Below are 27,957 nucleotides of genomic sequence, written 5' to 3' on the forward strand. Positions count from 1 at the left end.
AATGAGGACAGCGGGTTGTTGCACAGTTGCTTTTGACGTGTGGACGCCTGTTATTTACTTTCACAATAGCTGCATGGGTGAAGAACCCAGATATTTACAGTGAATATGTGTTCAATAGCTCTCTGCTTCCACAGCTGCGCCTGATCTAGAGTGGTCAGTGATGTGGGTCTGTCCAGAGGGGTGTTTTCTTTTTATCTGCACTTTGGATTTGCACACAAAATACCTCATTGGACACTTGCAGGGAATGACAAATCAATAAACAATAAATACAAATGATTATTATTGAATAAAGGGCGACGTTAAAAAATCATCAACAGCAGACGCATTTCACCGAACTGGAAAAATCACATGAAGGCAGAAGGTCAGAAAGGCCACTGTTGCTCGGTGTCCACCGCAGCATTATTCATTTAGTGCATGACAGTAAAGAATCTTGAATCTTGGAGCCGCGCACACCTCCAGTTTGATTCCACGTTTTCCAGCATTTTCCAGAGCAGTTGGAGGCATTGTCATGGTTTCAAAAAGGATGGTAACCATGGACACTTGCTCGAGGATATATGAAGATATCCGCCAGTACTCACACATGGACAATTCAGCAATCAAAACAAAAAATGAGGAAATGACAGTGAGCAGTGGTGAGAAATATGAGGTAACATGGACCATCATTTTGATCTGAATGTAACGCGGGCGTGAACATGGTAAGTATGTTACCTGGACATCTGTGCCACCTACTGCTTAGCTCTGTGAGCTAACTCTCAGCACTGGAAGAACACGTGCATAAATGGACATTTTCTTTCACTAATTTATTTAAAAATGATGATAAAACTCCCTTAATTCTTAGGTGTTTGAGAGTAACTCTAGGCGAAACCATTCAATTATTCCAACCAGGTGCCAGAACTCCACAAAGGCAAAGGCAGTCCTCTCAGCTCATGGTTAGTTCGAACAAGTTAAAACGAAAGGTGTTGGTAGGCGGCAGCTGCGGCAGCGCACTGCCGTGATTTATATTTCTGAGCCGACAGACCTACTTCAAAACATGAACCAAGGGCTAAATTTGTACATTAAAATCTGTACCCAGTCATTAAAATAATGGAAATCTGGAGGCTTCGAGTTGGCACTGAGCCCCGTGGGCACATTAATTTAAATCTAGCAGTTGGTGCTCCTAACTGAAAAGCCCATCACTGTGGTACACCTCTCCATTAAGTTCAACTTCTTCATCAGTATAAAAACGATACCTTTGGGTCCGGTGAGAGAAGCCTCTGGAGCTTTGCCTCCGTCGCCACAGTGGTTCTCGTCGAAGGGCAGACAGTGTTCGCCGGTTCCTGCCACCACCTCTGCGTTCGACTGCAGGTCCTTAGTTCCGGTCAAGGTCTTGGGCCGGTAGATCCTCCGGGAGTTGGTGTCCGACACGTACAGCTGGCCACTCACTGGGTTAGTTGCCAGGTAATATCTGTGTGCCGGGTTGTTGCTGCGTTCAAGACAATAACTCAGTTATATATATATATATATAGTCATTGCTTCTTTTTTTTCTTATAAATGCCACAACAGTGCAGCTAAACAGACCATTAACACTGCTAATATAAAACGTGACCTAATGCAATAATCTCTGCAAAATACCTGCAGGAAAAAAAAAAAAAAAAAAATCTAAATGTCAACCTATACCCCTAATGAAATTTAGCCTGATTTTCCTTCTGAATAAAACATTCAGTCAAGAATATCACTCCACTGTATCTCTCCAGAGAGCTAACACTGTTTTCAGTATGCATTTAATTTGTGGAAAATACTGAGAAAATATTCTGAGGAAATTCATGGCAGTATAGGGAGTTATATAAGGGCTAATAGCAAACTCCTGGATTCCACTTAAGACTAACAATATTAAAGAACCTCCTTCCGAATCACATATTAGCTTTAATTGGCTTCAAAGGGTTGACGGTGAGTTAAAGCTGATGCTCGATCAGGTTATTTTCTTCTCATTAGGAATGCCATTTTCTAAAACACACACTGTAAAATGGCGGCTTAAGTGGAGCATGTTTTCTTTCTCCCAGTCCAATCGCAGCTTTAAAACCACCTTATTATCAGTTCAGTCCTTCACTCATTTATGCAGACAATCAAGTGAAGAAGGTGACACAAAAGAGGCATCGAAACTGTCTCTGTGGTAGTTTCTGGATGTGGATGCAGGGGCCACGTGTTGCCAGGACGACACACACACACAAATGTTGAATCACAAGCTAAAATACAATATCAGCTATTTTTGTGCGAGAATTTCCTCAGCAGGAGAGAAGAGGGCAGAGCCTTTGAGAGAGGATAAGTAGGAGACACAGAAGGTTGAAGAGATGGACGTCAAACCAAATTTAACTGCAGTGGGGGGTTCCAGTTTACAAAGCAGAAATGACAACTCATGCGCCAGATCATTTCATTTGTTGTTGCTCCCCTGTGGGGAGAGGCTTTTGGAAGTGGCAGAAATGACTGGCTGATGTTAACAAAGAGCAACAACTAATGACATTGCATCTGTTGCTGCTTATCTGCGTCTTTCTCTCTGCCTTCTTACCAGGAAATTAAGCCATTTCGAATCCACGCAAATATGTCGTTAGATTAAAAGTCAACAGATTTCAAAACACATGATTGACTGATACTTAGATTTGAATAAAGCCAATTAAATAATCATTTTCCGCGGTGGGCCCCCTTTGAAACAAATTCAAAAGTGACAAACTATTGAATTAACCTTTTCTATTAAGGCAGCGTTGATGCATAGCAGGTGATTAAGTGTCATTAAAACAGAGCTCAAAACAGAGGCTGTTAATATGAAAAACAGCCGGCTTTACAGTGCAGTCGTAAACATGGCTTCTCTGGTTGCACTCCAGCTTAATGGTACCTCAGTCGATACTGGTTGGCTTTGGAGGTAGGATAATGTGACGGCAAAATAAATGTGGCAATGAAACATCTTTGTAAAATGATGAAGATGGAGTCGTAAAAACCTGACAGCCTTTATGAGTCAAAGTAAATGCCCCAAAATAGACAAATGCAAACAAGTTCCTAGAGAGAACTTGCGTCTCATGAAGATGAACATGAGTAACTCTCCTTCTTTTACAGTCGACCTGCAGGGGGTGGACGCCATAAATGAAACACCTGTGCGAGATTATGCAGTCTCGTAAAACAGTCGCGCAATAAATAAAACCTTTGTGAAGCTCCTGATGTTAAGTAAGTTGCGTACTAATTTTTTATGTGACGTTTTAAGGTACCTTGCACCTGATATGTTATTTATCTGTTTTGGCAGATTCTACGAGAACTGATCAAGAGGTGAGTGGGGCTTTTTTTTTCCACTTTCCACGTGTCCTCTTCTTTTGAGTGGTTGTATTACTGTATACATTTCATATTTATCTTGTTTTCTCTAGCGATATTTTTATTTTAAAGTTTAAAATAAAAATACTACTACTAAATAGTAGGAAAAGTTGATGCATGATCTCTTCCTGTTCTACTTACTGCACAGTATCTTTTGTTAAAGTTACTCTATTATCATCCTAATGCATGTAAACCTACTGTAATAATATTAAATTGAAGTGTTTCATTAGAACTCTTCCAGGCTGAGGCCCAGAAAGGTGTTTTATCTGTAATCAGAAGACCCCCAACTGATCCAGAAACACCTAACAGTTGTAGAGTTTGAGGTATTGCTGCTAGTCCATAATGCCAAGATTAAGACAATTAATCTAAGCAACCTCCTAAATTTATTGGCTTCCTTTGGACAGAAGCACACAAACAAATAAAACTGTTGTTGCCTTCTAGCACTAATCCATGTAGGATTCACTTAAAATAAAATACGGGAGCAAACATAAGTCACACGGGCTGCCAATGACCCCGGTCATCTATCCTGCATCAGCAGACCTGTACCGACATTAAGAGGAAAATAAAAGCAAAGTTTCTCTCTGTGACAAATCAGCGTGCACTTCACTGCAGTGGGGAGGCTTTATTTTCTCAGGGGGTCAATTAGAGCTTACAGAGCTTACAAGGAAATACTGATACAGGCACTAATCAAGCCGACCCTGCACCTGCAGCTAGACGTCAGTGAATGGGAGCCGTGTACTAAAGGAGGGAGCTGCTGTGACATTCATGAAACAATTCAGGCAAATTGATGTTGATTTTAAATTCATGCGACAGAAACGTATCAATATCACGTAATTTTGTTGTCACACCCGGCGACGCTGCCGTGATTGCCAGCTTAATAAATTCATTCCGGTTTACTCTGCGCTGCACCTTCGGGCACTTATGGTCAAGTTAATCACCAGGACAACACGAGTGCCAACAATCTGCATCGTCACTCGATGCGACGCTGCTGCTGCTGCTGTTGGCTTAATCATGAATACAGAGCAGTTGTGGAAGCCCCTGCGGATAAGAACATCTGCTGAACCCCATTACTTGAAATGTAATTAGAAGCTTCACGACGGTAATGTTAATTGCGGCTGCTGTTGCACTGGACTGCATTGAAATGTATACGACGACACCGGTGGTGTATATTTACATTGACGTCTTGCCTTTATGCAATACTTAATTCTTCAAATCTGTTCCACTGCGTCTGTCAGTAATCACACGGCACAGATGCACGCTGTGTAAGACGACACTCTTTCACAGCGTTCAGACGTAATCAACCTATAATTGGTTTGTTATAATTACACGTGCTAATCACTGGTGCCAAAAGGTGAACGTGAAAGGGAGAGTTACTCGTGTATTTATGAAGCAGATGATAAGGATGATGATGATGTATGTAAAGCAGCAAGGGAAAAACAAAAGAACATGCACTAAAATAACACACCTACCTGTGTCTAAAGTCTTTATTTCTATGACAGGGTCAGGAGGAAGCAGGAAAAGAGGAGAAGAATCAGGATAAAGACATTTGCAAATGTGAAAGGGAAACGTTGACCTTTTTTAAATTACCATTTAAGGACCAATCACTCTGTCTTTAAACTGCTTTGGCAACCTTCTTTTTCTCCACATAACATATAAACTCTCCTAAAAATGAAGCCAAACGCATGGATCGCCCCCTGGTGGCTGGCTGCAGTGTCTTTCATATACCTATAGACTATGCACCAAAAACCTGGACATAGTCTTCCGGTATAAGTGAAGCCCAGGAAGTAAAGGAGTTAGCCACCAGGGAGCGACGCTGCAGTCTTATATTACAATTTTGAGGGAAAATAGACAATAAAGCATGGCACATGTAGGTGGACACCGGTCAAATCACAATTCTCGAGGCTTCACAACAGGAGTCAGAAGACTACATCTGTATTTTAGTCTATGCATAATGTATAATCCACCTCCTCCTGATCTCTCTGCTCGTAATTTCTGCATCTAGGGAACCCTTAATCAAAACAGTAACAAAAGACTTTGATGACAGCATGGGATCATGGGAATTGTTGTCTTCCCACCAGTGCCAGTGAAAATCTGTCAATACGGACTCAAGGGGTTTCGCCTCGGAAGTTTAGTAGCAGAGAGGCGGCGGCAACGAAAACAGTCCATTAACCTGAATACAAATATGGATTTTTATAAATATAAAGAGTCATGGAAAAGCCTTTCATTGCGAGGTTTACACCGAGTTATCCTACTCTTCTCGAGTCGTATGTGTGATGCTATACAAAAATGTGGTGAAACATCCCGATTGACAGCTCAGAGAGACTGGAGGTTGGCGGAGCGTGACCTCGTCTTGTTCCTCAGAGCGTCTGGGGGTAGGAAAATACAAACAAACTCAGAAAGACAAAATCTCCCCCCTCGAAGAGTAAACACATCCTCTCGAGAAAGTCAATCCAGAGAAAGTGGAGAGGTGGGACTGTGGCCGAGAGACACAAACCACAGAGAGGGGAAAAAATATTCCACTCCAATCTCTATAAAAACCTCATTCTGCATTACCACTGCTCTCCTCAGTTTGACCACTCATATCGAAGTATTGATTCTGCTGTTGTTACATTCCCCACTAAATGTGGACTTTACACTCACAGCGGCTGATGGAAGTTCACAGAGTCCCACGTGAGATGTGTTCAGGCTCTTGTACAGAGACCACGCGTCACGTAATCTCTTCAGCGCGTCATGCAAATATAAACACAATGAAGATATAGTATATTTTTGTAAAGAAAGTGGGACTCCTTTCCTAATGTAACAGTTTAGGTCTGTATTGCTTTCTAAAAATGTGAACCTAAATTTAATTTGGAGAGCACAACAAGTCTTCATCGCAGTGTTTTATGTATCTCTCCTTGTAAACAAAGTAAAATAGGTGCTCGGGGACAGAAAGCATTTCTTAAACCATTATTTATCAGGGAAAGTGTTGCTGAGCATGCACGCTCCTTAGCAGCGGCATCCTGTTTTCCTCTCATGCTGATGTAATCTTTCCCATGCAGGTACATTAGCAGGTTATTGAGGAAAGGATGGTGTGTCTTTTCTTTCTTTCTCTCAATCAGTGACTCTGCACATCCATTACACTAACTCGCACACAACCCGCCACGTCTACAGCGCGGCGACTTGTGTACTTCCGAAGGCGGCCTTCATATGTTTGTCATCTCTGCGTCTCATGTAGGATGAGAGCGAAATGTACATTTAATCAACACCTGCTACTTTGAAACAAGCCAACTGGCCGAGTCAGAGTCTCTGCTGAGAGAAGCCAAGTTGGCATGAGGGTGTAAATCATCCCAATTACACGTTGAAGACAGGATGTCTTTCCTAATTATGGAGATGGATGGGGAAAGGATTTCAGATTTCTATGGGCAGAATAAAGATGTGTGCGAAACAGGAAGTCAGTCCACTGGGCCATTTTATTTTCCACAGTGAGGACGAAATGTAAAGATGAGTTCAGATTCTTTGCGCTAATATTAACATTAACTGTATCCACACCATGTTGTCATCATTTAAGTAAAAAAGCAGTAGAAAACACAAACACACAGCGATGTCACTGCAAATACATTTTTATATACCCTTACTATTCATACATCAAGCGTGACAAATAACAAGAACCTTGTAATTTTTTTCTTTCTTTCTTTCTTGTAATTTGAACCAAGAAAGGAAAAAGAAAACTGTGTCACGGGAAGAAACGTGGAGTCAGCATTATAGCGAGAATGAGCGAGTGCATAGTCATTTTACTTGATAAAAGGAAAACGACAAGAATAACACTGAGGAGAGGAGAGGTTGCTTGGTTCAGGAGCTTAAACTTAACCACTTTACTACAGGCCCAAGTTTAGGATCTCTGTCCGACAGTCCACCTCCATGTCTGAATTTATTCTGAAGTCACGTGAGTTTCTTTCAGATCCTAAAGCCCTGGAATCTCCCCTGGAAAAGCATCTAGTGTGGGGCAGGCTTTAGTATTTTAATGTTGTGAGGTCAAAACGCACTTTCTGACTGGTTAGATGTGCAGAAAATATTGACCTAGTTTTGAAAAAATTCAAGCTGCAAAATCCCCCAGTGACAAGTTTACATTGATTAAATATGGGTTCAAAAGATATTATTGTTGTATATCTGGTGTGCAAAGGCTTATATGTTAAAAAAAGAACAGTTAAGATAAAAAATAGCCTCCCTACAACAGGGTTTTGAACTTACCTGAGCTCCATGATACTTGTGACATTGCCAGATGGGAAGATGCGACGTATGTAGTTGAAATCTCCAACATACAGACTTCCATCGATGCCCCATGCCAGAGCCACCGGCGCCAGCAGCTTGTTGCCTTGGGCCTGTCCGTTACAGCTGGGGCACGAGATGCTCCTGCGCCGCCCGTTCCCCATGACGGTGGCGATGACAGGAGGCTGGAGAGAGATGAACTGGTTCTCCCCGCTGCCTTTGTAGAGAATACCTGCGAGACAGTGGTTCAGTTACTCGCAGGTGTGGAAGCCCGGTGTATTTGTGTCACTGCTGGCGGATAATGGGCTCATTATTTATCCCTTACTTAAACTCAGAGTCTCTTGAGATGCATAAAAGACGGATACGGAGAGAAGTGGGGAACATAAAATGGCCTACAGTCGATTTAAAGAAATATATAACATGTTAAAGGAAAGGTTTGACATCTTTGGGTTCCACACTGATTTGCTTTCTTGTGAGAAAATCAATACCGCTCTCGTGTCTGTGTGTCAACAATCCAGCTGGAGTCAGGCGGTGATTAGCTTAGCTTTATGTGTTTTTTTAATCCAACCTTTTCTTTTTACATCTTGGGACAGTACTCAGTCATTTTTATTTATTATTATTTTTTACTTAATTTTATCAGCCATTTAAAAAGCCTTCACATGAATTTAAAGATGCAACATTAGCAACAGTAATAGTGTCTCCATTATGTAAAATACCATAGGGAGAGAAACTACAGGCAATGGGAATAATATTGCTCACCTTTTTTTTTTTTCAGTCGGTTAACCCAGGTAAAAAAATCCCTGATGTAAATTTAGTGTGAAAGAGGTTTTAGTTTAGTAATTGTCATATTAATGCAATATGGAAACAGAATTAAACAAGTTCAAGACATTAATTTGGCCCAGAGAGGAAAACATTTCATCATAACAAAAGAAATAATGAATGTGTGCGGTGTGTTTATGAAACCATTTCAGCGTGTTTATAATGATTTAAAGATTCAAATGGTGCAGAGAGTAGTTGGCAACAAGAAGACTATAAATTTAACTGTCATGCCTTAATAATTCAATCCAGCACATTATTACAGAACCACTTCCGTGTGTTCGAGGAAAGCTATATATTATCTCAAATAATGTTCCTTTTTCTTGACAGCTTTTCCCGGGTGAAGTGGTAAAGCTAAATATGCTGCAGTCTACCTCAACGTAATGCTGCAACGTAATGCAACGTAATGATTCTTTACTTTTTTCGGGGTGGGCGATGGAGGAGGGGGGGGTGCACTCTTCAAAGCAGAGAAACACATCAAACAGGAAGAAGTGCTTGCTACAAGCGCTTAATTATACACATCCAAAAACCTGTTTGAGTTCACACTGCCTCTGTCCTAATTAGCAGATCTGTGACACCACTGAACGGCCACGTAATGTTGCTCTCCCACAGCGTAATCCCACAAACCCCACATCCCCCCCGCGCCATAACCGTCCACACATGTGAAATCGAGCGTGCAGCCGTGCCACTTGTCCCCTCCCTGATTAGTTCCTCTCATTGATTTAATTGATTGAAGGGCAAATTCAAATGAAGCCACAGTCTGGCAAGACTCTTGACAGGACGCTCTGACCAATCCGTCTTTTGTATCCAAGAGCGTTACACAAGAGCCTCTAACAAAGACAAATAGGTCCGGGGGACAGCTTTATGTGTGACGCCATCAAATGTGCGACCTTGGGACTTTAATTGAAATGTGATCCATGCGTCTGCTCAATGAGTGAAACGCACTGTGTGATGAAAACAGCTCAGCTGAGCTGCACGGACAAACAAAGCCGCAAACAACAAATAACGCTGTGTAAACTGACTCGATTTTTAATTGCTGTTTGTGTAATAGTTTGCAAAAAAAGGAGAAAAAAAAAAGACAAAGCTGTTTCTAATATCAAAAAGACTAATGCGGTATGTGGGACGTGGATCAGTTGCAGCAGTGCAGACATCTCGCATTTTGGCAGACGTTCAGCTAAGGAAAAAAAACACACAACAACACTCATTTCTGAGGTCATTCTGGCAACATGCCGTGGTCCTCTCTGTTTACACTTCCCTCACAGTTTACTGTACACTCAAGCCTTACCATAGGCTATTAGACAACAAAATGGAATGGAATTAATGCACCAATCAATAATCTACCCCCGTGATGATTCCACATTTAGTACGGACACTCTACTCCTTCAGTTGGATTTTCTTACACACACACACAACCTCTGCCACTTGTCTGTGGCGCAGCTGTGGAGTGAGTGAGCACATTAGGGTTCACTTTTTTTTTCCTTCCCCTCAAGGACACAAGGCTGCGACACGTAACTGCTGATGATTGTTGCGAGGATCAAGCCTGTGATGTCTCGGGTGGCGAGCTGCTCAGAAGAGGACTTTGGTTTCAGACAACACTCAGCGCCCCCCGGGCCCCGAAAACAGGGGAGACTCCCAACACTGTGCAAACTAAAATGGATTTAAAGATGTTTATACATAATTTATAAACTCACCTCACCCTGTCTCTGAGTTTTAATGGAATCTATAAAACTGTAAATAAAACTTCCCTGAACACAAAATACTTTTTTTTTTTCTTTTCAAAACTGGCAAAGTATTTTTTTTTTTCTGCACAGACTGAAACAAGCCAATGCTTCCTTCAACAGATTTTGCAGAGGAGAAACCAAGTAAGTGTGGCAGCTGAATGGATCAGCAATTAGGGACGTGTCGGTACGTTGATTAGTAAATTAATGTGGGGGCGTGTTTCGAGTTCTGGGAAGAAGTTTTTCTTTCCTTTATAAAAAAAATTAATAAATCACTGTTGTCTCTCTCTTTCGCTCCAAGATAACAAAGATAACGATTCACTTAAAACTTAAACTGTGCTTGTTCAAAGACCTTAATGTGTATCAAACATTTCAGTGAGGTGAGAAAAGTCCCAAGTCTTGTGATCCGTTTAAAGTTTGAACCACGTCTCAATGTTAAAGTATGACGACACTGTGAGGCTCCAAACTGGGCTGGGTTGTGATCATTTCTTGGACCGTTGCCCATTCATGTGTATGTGGAAATTATTTGCAGTTTTGTGTGATTTTTGTCGCCATGGTTGCTCCTAATGTGTAGAAAAATAATAGCACCCAATTCCCGATCAAATATATATGATATAGGATGTGTGGGGGTTTTCTCAAAACTGTGGGAGGAGTTATGTTTTGGAAACTTTTGGGTGGAAGAAAAAAAATTCAATACAGAGAGACTCACAAGCCTCCACCCCTCAATTACGAAATACTAAATTATGACATTTTGGTGACTTTTTGGACGACATACTAAATTAGGACGTTTTTGACTGATTTTGGACGACATACTATACTATGACGTTTTTGACCGATTTTTGACAACATGCTATACTATGACGTCTTTGACTAATTTTGGACGACATACTATACGATGACGTTTTTGACTGATTTTGGACGACATACTATACTATGACGTTTTTGACTAATTTTGGACGACATACTATACTATGACGTTTTTGACCGATTTTGGACGACATACTATACTGTGGTGTTTTTGACTGATTTTGGACGACATTCGTTACTATGACGTTTTTGACAGATTTTGGACGACATACTATACTATGACGTTTTTGACTGATTTTGGACGACATACTTTACTATGATGTTTTTGACTGATTTTGGACGACATACTATACTATGACTTTTTTGTCTCATTTTGGACGACATACTATACTATGACGTTTTTGACTGATTTTGGACGACATACTATACTATGACGTTTTTGATTGATTTTGGACGACATACTATACTATGACGTTTTTGACTAATTTTGGACGACATACTATACTATGACTTTTTTGACTGATTTTGGACGACATACTATACTATGACGTTTTTGACAGATTTTGGACGACATACTATACTATGACATTTTTGACTGATTTTGGACGACATACTTTACTATGATGTTTTTGACTGATTTTGGAAGGCATACTATACTATGACGTTTTTGACGGATTTTGGACGACATACTATACTATGACATTTTTGACCGATTTTGGACAACATACTATACTATGACGTTTTTGACTGATTTTGGACGACATACTATACTATGACGTTTTTGACTGATTTTGGACAACATACTATACTATGACGTTTTTGACTCATTTTGGACGACATACTATACTATGACATTTTTGACCGATTTTGGACGACATACTGTACTATGACTTTTTATACCGATTTTTGACGACATACTATACTATGACTTTTTTGACCGATTTTGGACGACATACTATACGATGACATTTTTGACACATTTTGGACGACATACTATACTATGACGTTTTTGACTGATTTTGGACGACATACTATGCTATGACGTTTTTGACCGATTTTGGACGATATACTATACTATGACGTTTTTGACTAATTTTAGACGACATACTATACTATGACATTTTTGACCCATTTGGACGACATACTATACTATGATGTTTTTGAGCAATTTTGGAAGGCATACTATACTATGACGTTTTTGACGGATTTTGGACGACATACTATACTATGACATTTTTGACCGATTTTGGACAACATACTATACTATGACGTTTTTGACTGATTTTGGACGACATACTATACTATGACGTTTTTGACTGATTTTGGACAACATACTATACTATGACTTTTTTGACTCATTTTGGACGACATACTATACTATGACATTTTTGACCGATTTTGGACGACATACTATACTATGACTTTTTTTACCGATTTTTGACGACATACTATACTATGACTTTTTTGACCGATTTTGGACGACATACTATACTATGACGTTTTTGACCGATTTTGGACGACATACTATACTATGACATTTTTGACCGATTTTGGACGACATACTATATTATGACATTTTTGACCGATTTTGGATGACATATTATACTATGACTTTTTTTACGGATTTTTGACGACATACTATACTATGACTTTTTTGACTGATTTTGGACGACATACTATACTATGACATTTTTGACTGATTTTGGACGACATACTTTACTATGATGTTTTTGACTGATTTTGGAAGGCATACTATACTATGACGTTTTTGACGGATTTTGGACAACATACTATACTATGACATTTTTGACCGATTTTGGACAACATACTAAACTATGACGTTTTTGACTAATTTTGGACGACATACTATACTATGACGTTTTTGACTAATTTTGGACGACATACTATACTATGACGTTTTTGACTAATTTTGGACGACATACTATACTATGACGTTTTTGACTGATTTTGGACGACATACTATACTATGACGTTTTTGACTGATTTTGGACGACATACTATACTATGACCATTTTGACTGATTTTGGACGACATACTATACTATGACGTTTTTGACTAATTTTGGACGACATACTATACTATGACGTTTTTGACTAATTTTGGACGACATACTATACTATGACGTTTTTGACTGATTTTGGACGACATACTTTACTATGACGTTTTTGACTGATTTTGGACGACATACTATACTATGACATTTTTGACTGATTTTGGACGACATACTATACTATGACATTTTTGACTGATTTTGGACGACATACTTTACTATGATGTTTTTGACTGATTTTGGACGACATACTATACTATGACATTTTTGACTGATTTTGGATGACATACTATACTATGACATTTTTGACCGATTTTGGACGACATACTATACTATGACGTTTTTGACCGATTTTGGACGACTTACTATACTATGACATTTTTGACCGATTTTGGACGACATACTATATTATGACATTTTTGACCGATTTTGGATGACATATTATACTATGACTTTTTTTACGGATTTTTGACGACATACTATACTATGACTTTTTTGACTGATTTTGGACGACATACTATACTATGACATTTTTGACTGATTTTGGACGACATACTTTACTATGATGTTTTTGACTGATTTTGGAAGGCATACTATACTATGACGTTTTTGACGGATTTTGGACAACATACTATACTATGACATTTTTGACCGATTTTGGACAACATACTAAACTATGACGTTTTTGACTAATTTTGGACGACATACTATACTATGACGTTTTTGACTGATTTTGGACGACATACTATACTATGACCATTTTGACTGATTTTGGACGACATACTATACTATGACGTTTTTGACTAATTTTGGACGACATACTATACTATGACGTTTTTGACTAATTTTGGACGACATACTATACTATGACGTTTTTGACTGATTTTGGACGACATACTTTACTATGACGTTTTTGACTGATTTTGGACGACATACTATACTATGACATTTTTGACTGATTTTGGACGACATACTATACTATGACATTTTTGACCGATTTTGGACGACATACTTTACTATGATGTTTTTGACTGATTTTGGACGACATACTATACTATGACATTTTTGACTGATTTTGGACGACATACTATACTATGACATTTTTGACCGATTTTGGACAACATACTATACTATGACGTTTTTGACTAATTTTGGACGACATACTATACTATGACGTTTTTGACACATTTTGGACGACATACTATACTATGACGTTTTTGACTGATTTTGGACGACATACTATGCTATGACGTTTTTGACCGATTTTGGACGATATACTATACTATGACGTTTTTGACTAATTTTGGACGACATACTATACTATGACGTTTTTGACTAATTTTGGACGACATACTATACTATGACGTTTTTGACTAATTTTGGACGACATACTATACTATGACGTTTTTGACTGATTTTGGACGACATACTATACTATGACCATTTTGACTGATTTTGGACGACATACTATACTATGACGTTTTTGACTAATTTTGGACGACATACTATACTATGACGTTTTTGACTAATTTTGGACGACATACTATACTATGACGTTTTTGACTGATTTTGGACGACATACTTTACTATGACGTTTTTGACTGATTTTGGACGACATACTATACTATGACATTTTTGACTGATTTTGGACGACATACTATACTATGACATTTTTGACTGATTTTGGACGACATACTTTACTATGATGTTTTTGACTGATTTTGGACGACATACTATACTATGACATTTTTGACTGATTTTGGATGACATACTATACTATGACATTTTTGACCGATTTTGGACGACATACTATACTATGACGTTTTTGACCGATTTTGGACGACTTACTATACTATGACATTTTTGACCGATTTTGGACGACATACTATATTATGACATTTTTGACCGATTTTGGATGACATATTATACTATGACTTTTTTTACGGATTTTTGACGACATACTATACTATGACTTTTTTGACTGATTTTGGACGACATACTATACTATGACATTTTTGACTGATTTTGGACGACATACTTTACTATGATGTTTTTGACTGATTTTGGAAGGCATACTATACTATGACGTTTTTGACGGATTTTGGACAACATACTATACTATGACATTTTTGACCGATTTTGGACAACATACTAAACTATGACGTTTTTGACTAATTTTGGACGACATACTATACTATGACGTTTTTGACTGATTTTGGACGACATACTATACTATGACCATTTTGACTGATTTTGGACGACATACTATACTATGACGTTTTTGACTAATTTTGGACGACATACTATACTATGACGTTTTTGACTAATTTTGGACGACATACTATACTATGACGTTTTTGACTGATTTTGGACGACATACTTTACTATGACGTTTTTGACTGATTTTGGACGACATACTATACTATGACATTTTTGACTGATTTTGGACGACATACTATACTATGACATTTTTGACTGATTTTGGACGACATACTTTACTATGATGTTTTTGACTGATTTTGGACGACATACTATACTATGACATTTTTGACTGATTTTGGACGACATACTATACTATGACATTTTTGACCGATTTTGGACAACATACTATACTATGACGTTTTTGACTAATTTTGGACGACATACTATACTATGACGTTTTTGACACATTTTGGACGACATACTATACTATGACGTTTTTGACTGATTTTGGACGACATACTATGCTATGACGTTTTTGACCGATTTTGGACGATATACTATACTATGACGTTTTTGACTAATTTTAGACGACATACTAAACTATGACATTTTTGACACATTTTGGACGACATACTATACTATGATGTTTTTGAGCAATTTTGGACGACATACTATACTATGGTGTTTTTGACTGATTTTGGACGACATACTTTACTATGACGTTTTTGACTGATTTTGGACGACATACTATACTATGACGTTTTTGACTGATTTTGGACGACATACTATACTATGACATTTTTGACACATTTTGGACGACATACTATACTATGATGTTTTTGAGCAATTTTGGACGACATACTATACTATGGTGTTTTTGACTGATTTTGGACGACATACTTTACTATGACGTTTTTGACTGATTTTGGACGACATACTATACTATGACGTTTTTGACTGATTTTGGACGACATACTATACTATGACGTTTTTGACTAATTTTGGACGACATACTATACTATGACGTTTTTGACTAATTTTGGACGACATACTATACTATGACGTTTTTGACTAATTTTGGACGACATACTATACTATGACATTTTTGACACATTTTGGACGACATACTATACTATGACGTTTTTGACTGATTTTGGACGACATACTATGCTATGATGTTTTTGACCGATTTTGGACGACATACTATACTATGACGTTTTTGACTAATTTTAGACGACATACTATACTATGACGTTTTTGACTGTTTTTGGACGACATACTATACTATGACGTTTTTGACCGATTTTGGACGACATACTATACTATGACATTTTTGACCGATTTTGGACAACATACTATACTATGACGTTTTTGACTAATTTTGGAAGACATACTATACTATGACGTCTTTGACTGTTTTTGGACGACATACTTTACTATGACGTTTTTGACCGATTTTGGACGACATACTATACTATGACATTTTTGACTGATTTTGGACGACATACTATGACGTTTTTGACCGATTTTGGACGACATACTATACTATGACTTTTTTGACCGATTTTGGACGACATACTATACTATGACGTTTTTGACCGATTTTGGACGACATACTATACTATGACTTACTGAGGTGATTTTGGACGACATACTATACTATGACGTTTTTGACTGATTTTGGACGACATACTATGCTATGACTTACTGAGGTGATTTTGGACGACATACTATACTATGACGTTTTTGACCGATTTTGGACGACATACTATACTATGACGTTTTTGACCGATTTTGGACGACATACTATACTATGACGTTTTTGACTGATTTTGGATGACATACTATATACTATGACATTTCTAGTGATTGTGGGATATGTTAATGTTCTTCCGTTGGCTGAGTGGTTTGTGACGCTCCCATTCAAAACCAGCCTTTAAGTAACACTGGTTTCGAATCCCATCCCTGACATGTAGGACACCTTCAGGTTGACAAGACATATGACTTACTTAGGTGATTTTGGACGAATACTATAATATGCTATTTTTGACTGATTTTGGACAACATACTATACTATGACGTTTTTGACTGATTTTGGACGACATACTATACTATGACGTGTTTGACTGATTTTGGACGACATACTATACTATGACGTTTTTGACTAATTTTGGACGACATACTATACTATGACGTTTTTGACTGATTTTGGACGACATACTATACTATGACGTTTTTGACTCATTTTGGACGACATACTATACTATGACATTTTTGACTGATTTTGGACGACATACTATACTATGACGTTTTTGACTAATTTTGGACGACATACTATACTATGACATTTTTGACACATTTTGGACGACATACTATACTATGACGTTTTTGACTAATTTTGGACGACATACTATACTATGACGTTTTGACTGATTTTGGACGACATACTATACTATGACGTTTTTGACTGATTTTGGACGACATACTATACTATGACGTTTTTGACTGTTTTTGGACGACATACTATACTATGACGTTTTTGACCGATTTTGGACGACATACTATACTATGGTGTTTTTGACTGATTTAGGACGACATACTATACTATGACATTTTTGACCGATTTTGGACAACATACTATACTATGACGTTTTTGACTAATTTAGGAAGACATACTATACTATGACGTTTTTGACTGTTTTTGGACGACATACTATACTATGACGTTTTTGACCGATTTTGGACGACATACTATACTATGACGTTTTTGACCGATTTTGGACGACATACTATACTATGACGTTTTTGACCGATTTTGGACGACATACTATACTATGACGTTTTTGACCGATTTTGGACGACATACTATACTATGACGTTTTTGACCGATTTTGGACGACATACTATACTATGACGTTTTTGACCGATTTTGGACGACATACTATACTATGACGTTTTTGACTAATTTTGGACGACATACTATACTATGACGTTTTTGACCGATTTTGGACGGCATACTATACTATGACGTTTTTGACCGATTCTGGACGACATACTATACTATGACTTACTGAGGTGATTTTGGACGACATACTATACTATGACGTTTTTGACCGATTTTGGACGACATACTATACTATGACGTTTTTGGACGACATACTATACTATGACGTTTTTGACCGATTTTGGACGACATACTATACTATGACGTTTTTGGACGACATACTATACTATGACGTTTTTGACTGATTTTGGATGACATACTATATACTATGACATTTCTGGTGATTGTGGGATATGTTAATGTTCTTCCGTTGGCTGAGTGGTTTGTGACGCTCCCATTCAAAACCAGCCTTTAAGTAACACTGGTTCGAATCCCATCCCTGACATGTAGGACACCTTCAGGTTGACAAGACATATGACTTACTTAGGTGATTTTGGACGAATACTATAATATGCTATTTTTGACTGATTTTGGACAACATACTATACTATGACGTTTTTGACTGATTTTGGACGACATACTATACTATGACGTTTTTGACTGATTTTGGACGACATACTATACTATGACGTTTTTGACTAATTTTGGACGACATACTATACTATGACGTTTTTGACTAATTTTGGACGACATACTATACTATGACGTTTTTGACCGATTTTGGACGACATACTATACTATGACGTTTTTGACCGATTTTGGACGACATACTATACTATGAAATTTTTTAACGATTTTGGACGACATACTATACTATGACGTTTTTGACTCATTTTGGACGACATACTATACTATGACATTACTCGTGATTGTGGGATAGAATAATGGTCTTCCGTTGGCTGAGTGGTTTGTGACGCTCCCATTGAAAAACAGCCTTTAAGAAACACTGGTACAATCCCATCCCTGACATCTAAGACACCTTCAGGTTGACAAGACATACTACACTATGACTTACTGAGGTGATTTTGGACGAAATAATATGGGTTTTTGACCCATTTTGGACGACATACTATACTATGACGTTTTTGACCCATTTTGGACGACATACTATACTATGACGTTTTTGACTAATTTTGGACGACATACTATACTATGACGTTTTTGACCGATTTTGGACGGCATACTATACTATGACGTTTTTGACCGATTTTGGACGACATACTATACTATGAAATTTTTTAACGATTTTGGACGACATACTATACTATGACGTTTTTGACTAATTTTGGACGACATACTATACTATGACGTTTTTGACCGATTTTGGACGACATACTATACTATGACGTTTTTGACTGTTTTTGGACGACATACTATACTATGACGTTTTTGACCGATTTTGGACAACATACTATACTATGACGTTTTTGACTAATTTAGGAAGACATACTATACTATGACGTTTTTGACCGTTTTTGGACGAAATACTATACTATGACGTTTTTGACCGATTTTGGACGACATACTATACTATGACGTTTTTTAACGATTTTGGACAACATACTATACTATGACGTTTTTGACTAATTTTGGACGACATACTATACTATGACGTTTTTGACCGATTTTGGACGACATACTATACTATGACGATTTTGGACGACATACTATACTATGAAATTTTTTAACGATTTTGGATGACATACTATACTATGACATTACTCGTGATTGTGGGATAGAATAATGGTCTTCCGTTGGCTGAGTGGTTCGTGACGCTCCCATTGAAAAACAGCCTTTAAGAGACACTGGTTCGAATCCCCTCCCTGACATCTGAGACACCTTCAGGTTGACAAGACATACTACACTATGATTTACTGAGGTGATTTTGGACGAAATACTATAATATGGGTTTTTGACCCATTTTGGACGACATACTATACTATGACGTTTTTGACCGATTTTGGACGACATACTATACTATGACGTTTTTGACCGATTTTGGACGACATACTATACTATGACATTTTTGACCGATTTTGGACAACATACTATACTATGACGTTTTTGACCGATTTTGGACGACATACTATACTATGACGTTTTTTGACCGATTTTGGACGACATACTATACTATGACATTACTCGTGATTGTGGGAAAGAATAATGTTCTTCCGTTGGCTGAGTGGTTTGTGACGCTCCCATTGAGAAACAGCCTTTAAGAAACACTGGTTCGAATCCCATCCCTGACATGTAAGACACCTTCAGGTTGACAAGACATACTACACTATGACTTACTGAGGTGATTTTGGACGACATACTATACTATGACGTTTTTGACCGATTTTGGACGACATACTATACTATGACGTTTTTTGACCGATTTTGGACGACATACTATACTATGACGTTTTTGACCGATTTTGGACGACATACTATACTATGACGTTTTTTGACCGATTTTGGACGACATACTATACTATGGTGTTTTTGACTGATTTTGGACGACATACTTTACTATGATGTTTTTGACTGATTTTGGACGACATACTATACTATGACATTTTTGACTGATTTTGGACGACATACTTTACTATGATGTTTTTGACTGATTTTGGACGACATACTATACTATGACGTTTTTGACTGATTTTGGACGACATACTATACTATGACATTACTCGTGATTGTGGGAAAGAATAATGTTCTTCCGTTGGCTGAGTGGTTTGTGACGCTCCCATTGAGAAACAGCCTTTAAGAAACACTGGTTCGAATCCCATCCCTGACAAGTAAGACACCTTCAGGTTGACAAGACATACTACACTATGACTTACTGAGGTGATTTTGGACGACATACTATACTATGACGTTTTTGACCGATTTTGGACGACATACTATACTATGACGTTTTTGACCGATTTTGGACGACATACTATACTATGACGTTTTTTGACCAATTTTGGACGACATACTATACTATGACGTTTTTGACCGATTTTGGACGACATACTATACTATGACGTTTTTTGACCGATTTTGGACGACATACTATACTATGACGTTTTTGACCGATTTTGGACGACATACTATACTATGACGTTTTTTGACCGATTTTGGACGACATACTATACTATGACGTTTTTGACCGATTTTGGACGACATACTATACTATGACGTTTTTGACCGATTTTGGACGGCATACTATACTATGACGTTTTTTGACCGATTTTGGACGACATACTATACTATGACGTTTTTGACTGATTTTGGACGACATACTATACTATGACATTTTTGACTGATTTTGGACGACATACTTTACTATGATGTTTTTGACTGATTTTGGACGGCATACTATACTATGACGTTTTTGACTGATTTTGGACGACATACTATACTATGACATTACTCGTGATTGTGGGAAAGAATAATGTTCTTCCGTTGGCTGAGTGGTTTGTGACGCTCCCATTGAGAAACAGCCTTTAAGAAACACTGGTTCGAATCCCATCCCTGACATGTAAGACACCTTCAGGTTGACAAGACATACTACACTATGACTTACTGAGGTGATTTTGGACGACATACTATACTATGACGTTTTTGGACGACATACTATACTATGACGTTTTTGACCGATTTTGGACGACATACTATACTATACCGATTTTGGACGACATACTATACTATGACGTTTTTTGACCGATTTTGGACGACATACTATACTATGACGTTTTTGACCGATTTTGGACGACATACTATACTATGACGTTTTTGACCGATTTTGGACGGCATACTATACTATGACGTTTTTGAATGATTTTGGACGACATACTATATACTATGACATTACTCGTGATTGTGGGATAGAATAATCTTCTTCCGTTGGCTGAGTGGTTCGTGACGCTCCCATTGAAAAACAGCCTTTAAGAAACACTGGTTCGAATCCCATCCCTGACATGTAAGACACCTTCAGGTTGACAAGACATACTACACTATGACTTACTGAGGTGATTTTGGACGAAATACTATAATATGGGTTTTTGACCCATTTTGGACGACACACTATACTATGACGTTTTTGACCCATTTTGGACGACATACTATACTATGACGTTTTTGACCGATTTTGGACGACATACTATACTATGACGTTTTTGACCGATTTTGGAAGACATACTATACTATGACATTTCTGGTGATTGTGGGACACATCGACGTTCTTCCGTTGGCTGAGTGGTTTGTGACGCTCCTATTCAGAACCAGCCCATAATAGACACTGGTTCGAATCCCATCCCTGACATGTAAAACACCTTCAGGTTAACACGACAAACTACACTATGACTCACCTTTGATTTTGGAAGACATACTATACTATGACGTTTTTGACTGATTTTGGACGACATACTATACTATGACACTTTTGACTGATTTTGGATGACATACTATACTATGACGTTTTTGACTGATTTTCGACAACATACTATACTATGACATTTTTGACTGATTTTGGATGACATACTAAAGTATGACTTTTTTGTAAAATTTTGGACGACATAATATACTATGACTTTTTTGTCACATTTTGGACGACATACTAACCTATGACTTTTTGGTCATATTTTGAACGACAGAATAAAGTATGAGTTTTTTGTCAAATTTTGGACGACATACTAAAGTATGATTTTTTTTTGTCACATTTTGGACGACATACTATAATTTGACTTTTTTGTCAAATTTTGGACCACATACTATACTATGACATTTTTGACAGATTTTGGACGACATACTATACTATGACATTTTTGACTGATTTTGGAAGACATACTATACTATGACTTTTTTAGGTGATTTTGGACGACATACTATACTATGACGTTTTTGACTGATTTTGGACGACATACTATAATATGCCATTTTTGACTGATTTTGGACGACATACTAAAGTATGACTTTTTTGTAAAATTCAGGACGACATACTATACCATGACTTTTTTGTCACATTTTGGACGACATACTAAAGTATGACTTTTTTTCAAATTTTGGAAGACGTATGGAAGTATGACTTTTTTTCAAATTTTGGATGACATACTATACTATGACTTTTTTGACACATTTTCGACGACATACTATACTATGACTTTTTTGACTGATTTTGGACGACATACGCTACTATGAGATTTATCGTTATTGTGGGATACATTGACCGATCTTCCATTGGCTGAGTGGTATGTGACGCTCCTATACAGAACCAGCCATTAAGGGACACTGGTTTGAATCCCATCACTGATATGTAACTAAGACACTTACAGGTTGACATGACATACTATACTATGACGTGTTTGATTGATTTTGGACGACATACTATACTATGACGTTTTTGACTGATTTTGGATGACATACCAAAGTATGACTTTTTTGTAAAATTCAGGACGACATACTATACTATGACTTTTTTGTCAAATTTTGGACAACATACTAAAGTATGACTTTTTTTTCAAATTTTGGACAACATATGGAAGTACGACTTTTTTGTCACATTTTGGACGACATAGGAACCTTTGACTTTTTTGCGTTGCAATGACACAATTCACCTACTTCTTGTGTATGAAACTCATTTCAGCACAACTGAGGAAGCTTCACTTCCTGCTCCACCTAAATATGCAGATTCGCTCATTGGCGACTGCTTTTGGTGACAATTGATTCCTTCCTCAGAATCATGACAGAAGGTAATGGTTTCTTTTGATAAAAGGCTAATTTGAGTCATGTAGTGGGTAAAAAAATAAAAAAATAAAAACTTAAACGCCGACATCACAGCTTCCCTGATGATTAATGGTACAAATGCAAGGCTGAGACTCAACACATGAAAAAAAGAACTGCAGCGCCCTGAGCAATGTCACCTTGGTGACACATTGAGAGTACAGAGATTGGTAGAGGAGGAGTGCGAGTGTCTTAATTGCACCCGGTCCTTCTTTGTTCTCCCGCACCGTGTCACTCTCCCAGCTACCACACAGGTTCTCACTGATTCTCCATGATAGAGGCTAAGTGGGCAGGAAACATGGCTCTTTAAATGCAGCATGTGTGTGAACTCTACAGTAAACACACTCTGAGATATCATGTTTCTGAACTTCTGAAAGCTGCTTCCAGTGAGAATCTGTTATGTTACACGAGATAGAGACGAGCTGCAGACGTCCGAAGACATGTCCGGAGCACAGATACCAGCAATTTGTCTTATCTGGTTTGACAGGCTCTGGACTGTGGCGGTACAGAGAAGGCGGATGCTTTTGCTCGGGTCTCTGGCCACAAGCGATGAGAGAAGGAAATCCTCAGATGTTCGAAGCGATGCGAAAATAAAGCGCACGTCACAACAAGGAGTGATAGCAAACATCTGGAGCTCAACTTGTGTGCATCTGCAGAGGACCAATACTTGGTAACACGTTGAATGAAGGCATTAGTCAAGGTTTACAGCATTGGAGAATCAATAGCAGAGCAGCAGCGAGGGCGAGCAGCAGCGGGGGCAAGCAGTGATATTTGGATTCATCTTCATGCCGACCGAGGATATCGAACTGCATTTGTTGCCCAAAAAGCCCACATGGGCCATAAATCTCAAATGTCAAAAAGTGGCAGTATGCAAGACTGAATTATTCAGTTCGGACTGAGAAAATGCGAGCAGATAAAAACCAAGCGCTTTTGCACAAACTCTGTAGTAAAAATGGAAATGTGTGGAGGGAAACAGTTAAGATTACAGATTGGGGCTATGAAACTTCAATATGAACATAACCGAGCACACAAAAGTCAGTGCCAAAACAATTTCACAGACTTATGACAGACATACACTGTGGTTTGGACAAAAAGATGACCGACGTAAAAAAGACATTTGATGGCATCTTTGGTCCTGGCTCCGAAACTGTGAGCTGTGAGAGAGGTTCAGAGATAGCGTTTGTCACAGCTTTGTGGCCACAGACCAGGGACAAAATTCTGACAGTGTCACAGTATTTAAAATGAGTTTTTTCCCACAGATGTCAATCAGATCTAATGTTTTTTTCAGGGCTTTGTAGAAACACAATCTGACTCGTGCCACTTCAGTTTGCAGTCGTAATAAATCATATGGCCATATTGAAAGCCATGTGTACAGGCACTGAGCATTATTAATGTTGTCTGTGTCCAATGGAAAACCTTTAGAGAACACTGAATCAGATATTTGTCATAAATAAATTGTACACCAAGTTTACTTCCATTACATTTTATATATCTTACTGTGACAACTTCAGTTAGAAGATTAGAAATTGGTCTAAAATATCTGTAATAGTCCAGGGTTTGACATATTCTGAATTCTGAATGTGTCAATATATTGTCAATCAGAGTTTATGTATTATTATTTACTTATTAGTAAAAAACCCATTTTGTATAGAATTTGTTCATACATTCCTCAGTTGGAGAATGATTTCCATCCCTAAAAAGGTTTAATATTAAAGTCCAACAGATTATTTCCTCATTGTGTAATACTGCCAATGTGTATCTCAAATGTATATATACAGCCATATTTTCTCTGATTCTGTATCATTTAATCACCTCTGACTTTACGTCCCTGAACAACATGAATAGAGTTATACAATTACAATTAATATTTTCTGTGAGCCACATTTCTGTGCAAGCAACTACTGTAAATTCATGTTTTAAGGGAGACAGGTAGGGATAAGGGAAAAAAAAGTAATTTGCTATAGGAATTAAACTGTCTTTGTGTTGCAATGACAAGAACCCAGACGGGAATTTCATGAAAAAAAGTCAATATCAGGATCAAAATTTGAATCATTTCCTTTTTATGATTCAAACAAAAATTTAAAAGCTTAATTCAGTCTCAGCTTAACTGTTTACAACTGCACCTGCGATATACTTAATTCTTTTATGCCGACTTCACTCAGGTTTTTATCACTGTTACAGTCGATGTCGTAGCCAACTTTATTAGTTCCATGCTGCTTGTCATAAACTTTGAGAATTCCACAAACGTCGTTCTGCAGGCGCCTTTAGACAGCTTACTGTCTTTCACTTGAGCTAATAGGATTTTAGCATGAAGCCCTTTTGGCAAATTGATTAAGCTCCTGTCAGACATGGCTAAATGAGACGGAGCAACACAAGTTTGCCGAACTATTTTTGCTTATTTCTTTATTTATTTCATTTTAATTTTGTCAGACTTTGCTATTTATTTTTGGGGGGAGGGGAGTGAACAGCCTTTGGGAGGCTACAGCATTTGCGGCAAAAGGGAAAAAACTCTACGCCATCTGGTTGAGGATTTATTTCCGTCCTCACTGTGTCCATGTAAAAGAACTTGATGAACACATGATGAGCTTTCCCTGCACAGCGATATCCAACTGACTGTGTGCCCGGTCACTTCCTGGTTTTCAATAAGCCAGACTGACTATTTCTGGTCAGTCAAAAAGATGCAGAGAGGATCTGGAGTCGGTGTCTGCGGAATATTTAGAGACAAATTATAGAATTTAGCCGAGGCTGCTTACAACGTAGACATTTAAATGCCACGTTGAATCCCTGAGGACTAACTAATAAAACTAAAAAAAACTACTACTAAAAGACAATAAAAACACTTTTGATCAGAAGTTTTAATCGCTAAACTTTCCCAACAAAGTCCAAGTTTCCCCTCAGCAACAACTGACCACAAACTAAGGCTCATATTTTAGCAAAAGTTGTAAGTGATGCTCCCTTTCATGTTGTCATTTTTGATTTAAAAAAAAAAAACAACAAAAAAACAAAAAGCAGTCACACAGCTCAGCTCAGTCGTATATATGATGCATCATTTTAGCATATCACACATGCTGCATGTATTTGTTGATCAAAAAAACACATCTCACTGCTACAACTCCAGCAGTGATGCTGCCACAGTGAAGTCTTTAGAAATTGGGTGTGCGATGCTTTGAGACAGGTGGGATGAAACGCAGAGTGTGAACAGCAGTCAACCTAGAGGCACATTTCTGTGTTCTTTTGCACACTTCACAAACTTCCTGTTCTGGATGCCTTGACAGATTGGGTTCGGCAATGGGCCCCTACAGTATGTCTGCTCCTTTAATGTTCAGCAAAGAAGCAGGACAAAGTAGCATCAAGGTCTGAACAAAGTAAAGGAAGACTCCTTTTTTCCTTTCTCCTTCTTCCAGAAACTGGTTCTCTGACAGTTTTTTCCAACAACCATATTTGACAAAAGGGAGTTTGTACAATCCCAGAGATGTGGCAGGACATTTACATGCAGAATGCATGGATCATGCCAATTTGTGCATGTGGATGCCTATAAAATAACACAATACAGATGTAGGCTGACGTCTCGGTGCACAAACATCCCTGGTAATAAAAGCGACTCCTCGTGAAACTCGATGGACCAGGCCATAAAGACTCTGGGAGCCGGGCCAGATTTATACTTGCTGTCAGGCAGTTACAGAGAAGGACACGCGGACGGCTCTAGAACATATGTAAACCCCTTCATAATGAACTTTTCTGCGGGTCAGTTCAGAAATTGTGACTGGACTTTATGTTCTCTAATTTGTTTTGATTGAGAGAATATATTAAAAGCAATTCAAATTCAATATCATTGCCGTGTGTGCATATAAAAGCACAGTGCAGTGCTGCTCTCATGCACAATTAGCCCCGCAGACACTTGAATAGTTTGCCATTAAAGCAGTAAACCTCATTAACCTCCCCAACCTCACCAGAACTACCGGTGGTGCCTCGTGAACGACTTGATCCCAAGCCGAGGTGAAACAGTGCCAGGATTTTATAAATAAAGTTTGTCTTTGTCGTAAAAAGGAAAATAAATGAAATACCAA

General features: G+C 38.1%; 1 protein-coding gene and 1 long non-coding RNA gene across 8 annotated transcripts in view; one reads left to right on the plus strand and one right to left on the minus strand.

Moving 5' to 3' along the window:
- The window catches only part of si:dkey-237h12.3 (teneurin-3), a 165,081-nt gene that overhangs the window by 15,001 nt on the left and 122,123 nt on the right, over positions 1 to 27,957 (minus strand). For 5 of the 7 annotated variants that reach the window (XM_058649260.1, XM_058649256.1, XM_058649253.1 and 2 more), the window contains 3 exons: positions 7,561 to 7,810; positions 4,803 to 4,823; positions 1,230 to 1,462 (listed from right to left, as the gene is read on the minus strand). In XM_058649260.1, the coding sequence (XP_058505243.1) occupies positions 1,230 to 1,462; positions 4,803 to 4,823; positions 7,561 to 7,810 (504 nt within the window). The remainder of the gene's footprint in view (positions 1 to 1,229; positions 1,463 to 4,802; positions 4,824 to 7,560; positions 7,811 to 27,957) is intronic. The other 2 variants (XM_058649258.1, XM_058649255.1) reach the window with 1 other exon arrangement.
- LOC131472267 (uncharacterized) lies at positions 1,431 to 10,132 on the plus strand. The gene is made up of 3 exons (XR_009242079.1): positions 1,431 to 3,192; positions 3,269 to 3,291; positions 9,885 to 10,132. It is a non-coding gene; the product is annotated as an uncharacterized LOC131472267 (long non-coding RNA).

The sequence above is a fragment of the Solea solea genome, chromosome 14 (assembly GCF_958295425.1).
Source record: "Solea solea chromosome 14, fSolSol10.1, whole genome shotgun sequence".
NCBI classification, from domain to species: domain Eukaryota; kingdom Metazoa; phylum Chordata; class Actinopteri; order Pleuronectiformes; family Soleidae; genus Solea; species Solea solea.